At 36.3% G+C, this 12,261-nt stretch overlaps 2 protein-coding genes across 2 annotated transcripts; one reads left to right on the top strand and one right to left on the bottom strand.

Annotated features, from left to right (window-relative positions):
* Positions 1–1,860: 1,860 nt before the first annotated feature.
* LOC108666152 (amino acid transporter AVT1B) lies at positions 1,861–7,814 on the bottom strand. The gene is made up of 7 exons (XM_018152970.2): positions 7,148–7,814; positions 6,598–6,766; positions 4,630–4,806; positions 4,108–4,349; positions 3,666–3,872; positions 2,668–2,875; positions 1,861–2,368 (listed from the first exon to the last, which is right to left on the bottom strand). The coding sequence occupies exons 1-7, from the start codon at positions 7,299–7,301 to the stop codon at positions 2,215–2,217; spliced, it is 1,311 nt and encodes a 436-aa protein (XP_018008459.1). The 5' UTR covers positions 7,302–7,814; the 3' UTR covers positions 1,861–2,214.
* A 2,080-nt stretch (positions 7,815–9,894) lies between these two features.
* Positions 9,895–12,228, top strand: LOC108666151 (single insulin-like growth factor-binding domain protein-1). The gene is made up of 3 exons (XM_018152968.2): positions 9,895–10,126; positions 10,490–10,607; positions 11,727–12,228. Exons 1-3 carry the CDS (start codon positions 10,080–10,082, stop codon positions 11,868–11,870), a joined length of 309 nt encoding a protein of 102 aa, XP_018008457.1. The 5' UTR covers positions 9,895–10,079; the 3' UTR covers positions 11,871–12,228.
* The last annotated feature ends 33 nt before the right edge of the window (positions 12,229–12,261 follow it).

The raw sequence follows: 12,261 nt of genomic DNA on the forward strand, positions 1-12,261 counted from the left end.
ATTAGAAAATCATTTGGTGACAAAAAAAAATATATTGCAGTGTCTTTCGCATTTTGAATGCGGGCCACACTGTAGAGCCTCTTGTGTCATGCATTTTGGTTATGATAGCTTGGTTCGGTACTGAATAAAATTTGTGCTGTTCGTACCAAAGTTTACCGGAAGTTATTTGTCGGTTACACTTACTTTGAAGATTCCTCATACCTCGTAGCATGAAAAATCAGGTAACTAAAAAGTGTAAAAGTTATAAAGCATTTGTCACAATTTCGGTAAGAGGCCTTTGTGTCCTTGAAATTAGTTAATCGTGAATATTAGAGTTTCAATTGAATTGTCGTGGGGCTAAAGTTGTGTTCTGTGAATTCCATGTTAAAGATGGAAAGCCTCAATTAAAATGAAAAAAATTATCTTAATGAGGGATTAATATTACTATCATGTACGGTTCATACATAAGGACAAATTAAATCTTATAACACATTTAATAATTTTTTCTGATATAATTAGAATTAAAATATAAAATAATTTACTTATAACTCTACCATGTATTATTGGGGCTAACGCAAGAAATTAACAATTATAAATCGAACTGAAACGTTACACAAAACAGTCATCATGTCGTTTCAGGACAACATGAAACCATTAAAATTGCATGACAATGAAAATTGTCATACAATGACTTCAGGCTGAAATTTGTGAAATAATTAAAAAACATTATTTTGACCGAAATCATGAAGACATGAACGTATTTTTTAACTTAATTCCTAAGAAATCATACTTATGAATATTAACCATAATGAAACATGCGAAGTGTAACAGTCTCTCTTATAAAACTGATGTGGTGCACTTGGAGGAAATGTTCACACATGGGCTCACGACAAGCAAAACTTATAAATAGTACAATGCAGTTCAGAAATATCACATTTATAATGTTGACATAAATGGCTGGTGCCCAGCTATTTCAGCATACCTTACAAAACAGCTTTCAGTTTCATTTCGGTGTGGAATTTGAGCAGTAAATTTCACTTGCATAACAAAAGTCGTCACAGTAAGGACATGAAAGTTAACCGAGTTCAAGAAAACTGCTATAAATATTACCAGAGAAGCTTATATTTATTTATAAAAAATTTAATCCTATCATAATTTCTGCTCAAATTTTGCTACAAATGCGGACGCATTTTATTTGAGTGCGGTAACTTGAATACTGCGCCGTGTCTACATTCATTAACGTAAGAACTAACTCCTCGTGACCAAGTTTGATTTGAAGTAAGTATAAATAAAATAAATAACACGCCTTTAAATTAGAATTATAGAATTCTGTACTTAAATGCATCCAGTAATCGGCCAGGTGACGTATCATTATACAGGGTGTTTCAGAATTAAGTAACCCTTTTAATTTGTTAATAAATAAAAAACTAAAAACGTTATAAAGTTGAAACTTGTTTTATTTAAAAGAAGAACATTTTCATGGTAATATTGTATCATAGTTACGTCATTATCCTGTATAGCTTGCTAAATTTGTGTTTAATTATCAAGCCTTACATTTTCATCATGATTCGCTACAGCAAAGAAGAAAGAACAGAAGGTTATGAAAGCAACGAAGAGAAGAGCCCTATTTTGTCAAAACAATTGTGGTGGGCATTTAAAAGATATTATATTTAAAAACTAGGATACAATATTACCATAAAAATGTTCTTCTTTTAAATAAAACAAGTTTCAACTTCATAACGTTCTTAGTTTTTTATTTATTAACAAATTAAAAGGGTTACTTAATTCTGAAACACCCTGTATAATATAATATAATATATTCATAACGTTCTTAGTTTTTTATTTATTAACAAATTAAAAGGGTTACTTAATTCTGAAACACCCTGTATAATATAATTATAATATAACTGGATGAGTGACCTTCAAAGCTAAGTCTGCTTGTTTTCCGATGTGTGTTCGGAAAGATTTATGTATATTATTTGATCATAGTTTCTTCATGACTGTAAACAACACACTACACCAAATGTGTTTAATAAGTTTATTGAACTGCTTTACTTGTATCAATTTCTTTTTATGAAAATGCTCTCAAGAATAGCGCAATAAAACCAAGGCAATGTGCCTAATTTATATCGAAAGATGGTTGAATAATCTCAAAAACTGATCCATAAACGAACTATGACGAATACTATCTTTAAATATTGACTAATAATATCTGAGACACTACACGGCACAACATTATACGGAGAGAGAAAAGTCTGCAAAACAAGAAGCGCCTAAAGTTTCAGGATCCAGGATAACCATGAGGGCGAAGACCGTTGACATCACACTGCCGATGGCGGCAACCACAACGATCATCCATAGGTAGATGCGCTCCCACAGCGGGATGGTTCTGAAGTTCATGAGAGAATATTATTTATTATTAGGAAAGAAGCTGTGATATTATTACAGCATTATTGCCAGAAGACGTGATCCTGATGATGGATTAATAATTTTTTATGCATCTGTGTTAGCAAAAAATATACATTAATTTCATAGAATTCTATCGAAAATAGTCACGAATTACGACTTGTCTATTGGAGTGACTATACATAAATTTCTAGCGATTGTGATACTTTCCACATGACATATCACAGTATATTTTCTGGACATAATTACTGCATAGAAGATAATTTATTGTACTTTATTTACCTGTCTTTGGCATCTTCATGCCAAGTTTCATCTCTTGTCATGTCGGTAAGTCTCATGTACATCAGAGGCGGGAATATGAAGCTTAATATCGATATTGTTGACCCGCCAATGAGGTTCAAGATGGCGCCGAAATCCGGCACAGCCAATGCGAAAAAAACTTCGAAGACTACAACGGCCGTACGGAGCAACACGCGCTTCCAGTTGAAAGCTGTAGGAAACATATTTATTAAAAGACAGAATAATTGAGGAAATAATTTTTGGATAAAGATTTATTTTTACTATTAACATTTCTCGGAGTTACTAGAAATTAACAATTCTACATCAAATATTGAATGTTAAATCTCTTTCGATTATTTTGGGAAAATGTGAATTTTTTAGGTTTGTGACTTTGAGAATTATCTAAAGCACTCTATATTACGTTTAAGTTGTTTAAATCCCATTGTGGCCAAATTGTTCCGGAACTTATTAAGCGAAATTGTTCCGCATTAATTCAGGCGTACATAATTTGATTTCTGCTACTTCGTCTGAGGAATCTTGTACTTCAGCGAACTTTGTAAGAAACTGAGTAACAACATCTTGAAATCCTGAAAAGCGCACGCATATCATATTTTTGAATTAAAAAAACAGCACGTAAATCAATCATAACTGTGATGGGCTGCAAAAATTTGTGCAAAATAAAATAAATTTATATAACGTAACTGCAAGATATTTTTTATCAGTAAAGTAATTCAGTGATTCAATATTTCGAAACATTGATGATGAAATAGAATTTCATGTCGTGGAGAGGTACGAGAAAGTTTTGTAAAATGCGAGTAAACAGTTAAAATTTAATGAGGCAAATAATTCATCCTACAGTATATAAAAAATAATCTAAAAACTAGGAAAAATACTTCTACTATAAAATATTTTTACTGATAATTTCATGTTCAAATGCGTCTAGAATATTCTGAGTTCTAAATATATATTCCCAGGATATCGGTTTTCTTCCACCTTCTCACAATTAGGAACGTTACAGATGTCTTCAAGCGCCTGCGCCACAGGGTTGAAGCAGATGATGTAAGTCATCAACAGGTTGACGACGTTCAGGGTGATGGCGATGGTGATGTTGACGCCGCTCGAGGCGTCCAAGAGAATGTTGGAGCTAACATCGACGCCGATGATCACATAGCCGGCAATGGTCACGGGGAGATATAGAGCGAAAATGACTGGCGAAAAATGGAAAAATAGCGGCAAGTCGTGAGAATCGTGTATGATTAAACTGTAATTTACACAACCCCACTTTTCACTTATAACAGGTGTATTTGAACATCATTTTAATTACATTTCAAAACATGTTTTACTACTAATATATATTGTCTCTGAATTACTGAATTTAAGGCTATTTTGCATTTAAAAAGTATCGGTACCTGAAAGTATTTTTAATAATTAGACTAAACCCACCAGCGAATCCAATAATGACGCTTTTCCACCATTCTCTTCGGTTGGCCATGTCATTTTGCAGCGTTGGGAAAACTGATACTCCGCCAAATGCAAAAACTATTGCACTGAAGCCCAAAAAGAAAGATTTGATTGTAGGGTTTGGGTACTGAGGGTCAGGATGAAGTGGGATGTCTAGGAAGAGTTGAATTAAGATAGCTACAATTGTCACCCCAGTGGCCACGACGGCAAAGATCGACACCAACCTGAAGTTTTAGGGATGAAGTTACGAATTAGCAAAACTAGTAATAAATTCTTATAATTATGAAGTTTCAGTTTTAATGAAGCAAATACCTGGTCATCTTCAAATTTGATAACTTTGATTTGATCTTTTAATGTTTATAAATTAATTTCAAGCAGAATATTCATAAAATTTGAGCTCAATGGAGGAATCTGTGTTGGGCAAAATGATTTGACAATTTAAAAAATAAATTTCCCGAATTTTTAGATTATACATTTCATTTCCTCTTCAACATGAGCCCCTACCAAAAATCTTTCGGTGTTCCGAAAAACGAAGTTGGCCACAGCAGCACTGCAAAAATTAGGATCCATCCACACACGCTGACTGCTGGTATGATGCTGTTCACCATACCCGCCATCAGGACCAGAAATGCTATGCCATCACCGACAAGAGTGAACATCACGCACCCGAAACAGATTCTCCTGTAAAAAATCAATCATTTTATTTTTACAAACGTTACTTTAGGTGTACTACAGGATCAATGTTCGTTATTTATCACCCAGCAAATAAAGATTGATTCTTAGGTACGTTGAAAATATAAAAAACTAGTCTTCAAGCAAGACAAAAGTTTATCAAACGGTGTTACCTTCAGTCGCCATCATACAGCCCAGAAGTCACCTGTTAAAATCGTGTCCCGTCATTTTTGTACCAAGATCTTTCGTGGAATATTGATAGGCATTTGAAAAATCATGTATATGAACATAAATTCAATTTTATTTATGTTAATCATTCCAATTATTATTTATTATATTTATTCAATTCATATTTATATATATACATATTCAATATTTATTACTCATATATATTCACAAATCTTCATATGGTTATTTTTTGAGCCAAGGTTTTCCTGGAATTTTAGTTGGCATTTGAACAGTTATATTTTCGGAACGAATTCCATTTTATTCGTGCCCACTTGTTACTAGCATTTTCATCTAGAGAAAAATCCTGTTCTAAGAGGCCGGAATGCCACGATACATTTTCAAATTTGTCAGCCCCTGGACCAATACTGCAAAGAGATGAACTGGCCTTTCACACTGACAACCCTACTAAGAGATGATTTTCCAGCTGAGAAACTAGTATCCTTTCTGTCAAAGACGGACATCATCGACAAGCTCTAAAGAACAATACCACAAGCTCTGACCAAAGCACCAGATGCCCAAGAAGGCTGGTGCTAAAAATTCAACGAGATTCAACGAGATTTTCAAATTTGTCGGCCTCGAGGCAACCCAATGGTTCACCGTGTGTAATCCTGTATGCTGGACTACGACTCGGAGGAAACTAACATTACTGCATTTGTTTTCTACTGAAGGTTAAGATTTGCAGATATGTTTATATATCCATTGAAACTCTTTGGGTATTACAAACTATCAATCGGTGAAGTTTTGTGCATCTCATTATCGGTAGATCTGACCTAATTTCTAGGCTGTGCTATTCGTGAGTTGCGGTATGGAGTAAGTACGGACGCCCATATCGCCAGCTTGCTTTACTTCTAAAGATATAAATATAAATTTTCGTATCTCCCAAACTTGGGCTGACCGCAGAGCTATATAATTCACTTCAATACACGAATGTCGATTGCAAAATGCGAAGATATAGGGACAACTTTTATATATATTAGCATTTAACTCATCGATAATGCAAGAAAGTTAATGGGTGTAGGAATTAGTTGGGGGTAAACGATAGTGCAAAGAAATAATAGCAACAGTACTCTTGCCTACAGTTTCGTTTAATATTAATGGGACTATAGATAAGTATATCAACTTTTCTCGTACCTAGTTTTCTTATCAATTTTCCATTTTTTGCAATATAAATGCATCGTCTGATACGTATGAATTGCACCAAATCTCGCGTCATGTCCATTCGCAATCGGAACGTTGCATTGACTTACAGACTATTTTCACGCCTATTCGAAGATTTGCAACAATGTCATGTTGGGTTAGATCTCTGCTTGGATTTACCTACCTTTACCTTGAAGAGTTTCCCTGCCTTAGCCATGACCGGCTGCATGTCTGAAATATGTTTCATCTGCTTTGTTTTCGAAGCGTTCCCACCCTTAGTCACTCCTAGAAAAGCGTCTGAAATTCGACTTACCCACCTCTTTGAAATGTTCCCAGCCTTAGCCTACACTGGTTACATGTTCTAAATCCGGTGTATCCGCCATTTCTTTGAAGTCGTTTCGAGCATCAATAATGCATGTCTAAACGGAGGCTCACCTGCCTATTGTCCCGAAGGCTTTCTCAGCCATGTCCATGTATGGCTGCCGAGCAGGTTCCCTGTATTTAGGCCATCGTTCTTCCAGTATGAGCCATGTGCGACCGAGCCTCGTGACAGCGAAGCCTACCGATCCTCCAAAGAGTAAAATCAACGGAATCCCGATCCATCCTGGGGAATGTCAGAATTTTAATTTGAATTGAATTCGGAATAATGCGGTTTTTCAACAATATTTTATGACCTACAAGATCTTCTAGTTCAAGTAATTTTTGCACGTAAATTGATGTCATGCATTTGAAATTCTAATTTTTGAAACCTATTTTGACGACAGCTGGTGAATATTTTTAGAAATCACTCAATAATTTTCAGACCAGTTATATAAGGTGACAGTATGATACCAACAAACTAATGCTGCAAAACTTGTATACTAGGGAACCAACGCAACGGTCACTATGAGATCTCATTTTGGTCTCAATATTTCATGATGGCCCGATTTACTGAAATTTCTTGATATATGCGATAATGTATCATAATTATAATTACAGAACTCACCTGTATTTGCAACAGCTTTGGGTAAGGAGAGGAAGCCAGCCCCAACCACGGTGGTGACCAGGAAATACGCTACCATCAGGTATCCTAAACCGTTAATTCTGTCGCCCACGCCTGGCTTCACTACCCCACTTGATTTATCGATAATATTTTCCATACTTAGATATATCGTATTTTTTCTGAAGAAAACGCGAACTGCTTTATGTGGATACTTGATTTATTGGAATTAACTATATAGCGTTCTAATTTCTTGATTTTATCGAATCAAACGACGTTTTTGAACTTGTATTAGTCTAGAGTGCCTTCTATTTTAGGCTAGGAAATTTTTTGGGAAAGCACTCGAGTCACGAAAGGTATTGCCACTATTTAATCGTCGATATAATTTTGGTATTAGGTCAACTTAGTAAGTTCCTAGATTAGAAAAAGGCTTGCTAATTGATCGCGAAACTTTTCCGATAGATGCATAATTTTTTACTAGCAGCGCTACGCAGAATATAGGAAATAGTAATATTTCGAGAAACTATTGTCTATGCCTGACGACCTTGCCGCTCTGTAACCTGATTGAACGAGATAAGGTCAACATAAAGGTGGAGGTCATCACTTTCACTCTTCTAATATTCCCGAGTTTTCTATTATAATTATTTCTCAAGAAGTTTATCTGCCTGATGGAGATAAGAATCAGCTAATTAGTCCCCGTGGAGCCTGATAACGTGGTCTTATCAAAACGTTAATTATTAAACGATTCTTGTAACAAGTTATTTTTGAAATGCACCTTCTAGCAATTATTGTTAGCTCGAGCTCATCCTTGAATGAAATTTCAATATTTATCCTCAAACTGAGCATCGGCAGTCAAAACCGTAATCGTCAGCATGGAGCATTAGTTTGCATTTTAAAGACGCTAAACAAGAAGTTGCGCTATTTAATGTTATTTAATTCATTATTATCCAATATTCAATTACAAACATAATCATTTACTGAAAATGTTCAACTCTATCATGCATTATTAATTTTGTTCTCATTATTAACGTCAGTGAACATTACCGCGTGTCAAAGAGGCACAATTGGCAAACAAATTTATAACGCATGTATCTGTCAGACATAGAAATGTGCATGCACAGTTTTTTTCATTTACTCGTCTTAACCTCATTCCACTTTAACAGACATTGTAGTTAAACGCAATTGTGATTCTTTTATACGCCATTGATTCTTTTAAATTCGTGTAAGAAAGTAAAATATTCTTGACCAATTCTTTTCGTGGCTTATACGTCTTGCTAGAATTTATATGTCGACAGTAACTCTTATCGATCAATGTTTGAAGTATCTATTACAACAATTTAGTGGACCGCAATAATCTCACTTTTACGTCATGCTTTCTCAACCCACTTAAATCCCAATTTTATTGGTCGCAGAATATATTGAATATTTCTTGGAATGCAAATTGCACTTCACATCCAACAATGCAGCTCTTTCTTGAGCTACCGACACTTGTTCTGTGACATGATACCCCCTGCACGGCACCGTGACAGTATCTGTGCATCATTTTATGTCGTCGTGAAGAGCAATAATTAGCGATTGTGATAAGGTTTCCTGGTACACAAACAGATAACGATCGGGATGGTAAAAGGGCTGGCATTTCGCTTTATTAATTTTTATCTTGTGATGTTCGAGTTATTCGTAGTGAGAGCATCACGCTCGTAGCAAAGCCGTTCGGCGCAGGCACCTTCGCAAACTGGTCGAACTTGGCCACCAATGACAAGTTTGGCCTCGAACTAGGCCTGCTCCTACTAAAATCGCATAACTGTAGATTGCTAAAGAATTGGCTGGGCACGGCGATGGCTCCGGAAGTTTGCTTGCAAAGATTACGGAATATTGTATTATCCTTACAGTTTATTGTCCTGAAGCTGCGCTAGTCCCATGTTGCTGCAAAAATGTTCACCAGCGGCTGGCTTCCTGACAGCCATCTTGGTGCCATCAATGACTGGGCCATCTTGAGCTTGAAGGCCTTTACAAATGATCATGTTTCATGATATGAACCGCAGTGCAGACCGCATGCTAAACTTAAAATAAATGATGAATTATTTACTATGCCTTATTTGTTTAAGAGGAATGGAGCACTGGTATTCGGGTGAAATTTGATCGAAAACGAGAATTTCCGAAATGTGCCACCAGTTGATAAATGTTGATTTTACTTTCTTTTTTTTTTGCATTTGTTATTATGGTTAATGTGTAATTATTCTGATTAGCTATTCAGTGAAAATTAATTATGGCAATTTTGAATTTTTTTCTTGTTCTTTGAAAGACTGTTTAAAGGCTCCTTTGAAACAGCGCTCGCATTGGCAATGGCTAGGAAAATTTATAATGAAGCCTAGGCTAGTAATAAGGAATCGTGGTAAATGTATCGGTCGTATAAGCTTCAATAAAAATTTTTGCTGTGCGCTTTTGTCTAATTACTTAAGAGCTCATCGCTTTATTTATTTTAAACTTTAATGTAGTCGGAGAAGTCGTTATAATGGCTGAAGTTTTCGGTAAATTTCAAAGTAATACAGATCACAGCTACATTCCGGGATATTATGCCCTAGACTGTCCGTTGTAAATCCTCAACCTGAAAGACTCGTCGATCTTCCGGCACATGCATGCATTCAATACACAGGCTGTTACCGTTCGCGAATGCAAATCATCTATTTATCTGCACTGCCTTAACCCGTTGCTGCATGTCCCAAGCGCATTGTTTCGGCAGAGTTTCTGTAGTCAGGAAATTGGTGTGTAAAACTCTATTTCCGTGATCGAAATATTTGTTATCGTTGCTGTACATTCTTGACGAACATTTTGCAGGTGCATTTTGGAAGTAAATTTCAATTATTAGCAAACAATATTTACTCGTCCATTTGCAAATCTCGCGCTCAGCAAATTTCTTGAATTAGCTTAGGCTGCAGCAATGAAGGCGTGTACCGTTGCTCTGTTGGTCGCCGCAAGCGTCATTTGGTAAGTGCTACGACTGCTACGCAGAGCAAAAATGAAGCAGGCTTAGGAAGCGTGTCGATAATAAGTTGATATAAAACCGCAAATCGTTGCCAATATAACCAATTTTTCTGAATAAAAAGTCCGATAGAAATTACAGTGGCTTAGTATAGGCCACTGGAAGGCAGGTTTTTGGTAGATAGATTTTCAATATTATACATTTTTTATCCACTGAATTAACACCCTCTCTTATCAAATATGATAATCAATTGCCAATTACCCATCTGCCTTCACTTTAATTTTATATAGTCTGTGAAGCTCAAAGTTTGACAATTGACCCATAACAAATACATGCCAAGTAAATAACAAAGCATTTATTTGTTGCAGCGCTGCCGAGGCTCTGTCGTGCTCGTATTGCAGACGCTGGGAGTGCCCTGTCTCTCCACGAAGCTGCCACTGGGGCACAGGTCTCGATCTCTGCCAGTGCTGCCCAATCTGTCTGCAGGTTAGCCAGATTATTTGAATTTTTTTAGTGCACTTATATGCAGCGTGTTCTTAAATTACCCTGGATTTAAAGCCAGTATTGCTTCAGTGGCAGAAATTATCTTCCATGCCCGTGAATGATCGGAAATTGAAACTATTTGCAATATCGTTAAAGCACGTCATTTATATAATATTTTTACTGTTATTTCAATGCGTGTTCTTCACTTGCAGTGGATCTAAAACCTGTCTAGTTACATTGACAGGAACCCCTGTTCATGCCCCATAAAGTTTGGATATTTAATCGAAGGATTTGCAATATCTTTCCACCACATTATTCAAGAGCCTTAGCGAAATATTGTTAGCTTCAGTTCTGAAAAATTTATGACTAATCGCACAGTTTCCTTTTTACTTGATATTTCCAAATTAAATAGAGCACCGATGTGTAAATCTTTGCACCGAAAACAAATGGGTTGAACATTGTTTTCTCATTGAACGAGTTTGTTCATGAGGAAAATAGGCCAGCTAACGCGCTCGCGCGTGCTATTGTATGCTGCTCGATTTTCAATGAATTCTAGCAAAGCACTAATTAAATTGACGAAGATAAAACGTATCAAGCGTGTTTCCTACAGTTTCACGGTCAATCTATATGGGTGCAAAAATTTAACATGGATGCCATTTGCCTTAGGGATTTATATCCTATAATTATCTCTCATAATCAAGTTTCATCTCGGTTTGACAGAATAGGCCGCTCGGTATTCATCCGATTTTTCTGAATGATATAAATGCATGTGGTCGTTACATAATCTTTATGATTGGCCCTGCATTGCTCCCCCTTTGAGTTGATCCAGAAATAAGTTATTCTTCACTCGGTCAATATTCTTCTACTTTCGCTAGTCTTTTTTAAACTTTAAATTATCTTCTCTATCCCACACGGTCCAGGTGAAATTAAGGTACCTCGTATCAGATGATTAGAATGGAAATAGGACGAACTTTGGTGCGCCATTTTCAAAATTGAAATTAGTTTTTATCCCACACGGTCCAAGTGAAATTAAGGTGCCACGAAATATCTGATAATTTAAATGATAATTAGGCGAACTTTGGTGCGCCCTTTCCGAAATTGAAATTAGTTTCTATCCCACAGGGTCCAGGAGAGAGGTGCGGGGGCCCGTCTGCCTCTGATGGGACCTGCGGAACCGGGCTGTGGTGCCAGCCTGACCCTTACGATATTCTGCCACCGGGTCTTGAAAGCAACCAGCGTGGCTTTTGCTCCTTTATTTGGGGTTAACTCGTCGCATCGAACTTTTTCGTAATGATTAGAAAAATAATCGTTTATTATTAATAAGGTACGATGTAGGGAGAGGCGGAATAGAAACTTTCCCGGGCGATTCAAATTTCTGGTCTGATTTGTTGTCTTGTAGTAGAAGCAATGCTTTTAGAAACTGCTACAAACGGTTTCGGAATAAATGCTTTTTTGTCAATTTCATTTTAGGGTATGAACATTGCTTCAACCTTTATGGTTTATTATATAATCTGTCGCTTAACAGTGATAACATTCTTACATTGTCGCAGTAAAAATTAATAGGTAGATGAAGTAAATCGACATACGAATTAGTGCAGTGTACCGCTGAATAATCTACTACAACCGATTTTTTTTTTGGGGGGGGGGGGGGGGGGGT

This window comes from Hyalella azteca, unplaced genomic scaffold, assembly GCF_000764305.2.
Source record: "Hyalella azteca isolate HAZT.00-mixed unplaced genomic scaffold, Hazt_2.0.2 contig1600, whole genome shotgun sequence".
NCBI lineage: Eukaryota > Metazoa > Arthropoda > Malacostraca > Amphipoda > Hyalellidae > Hyalella > Hyalella azteca.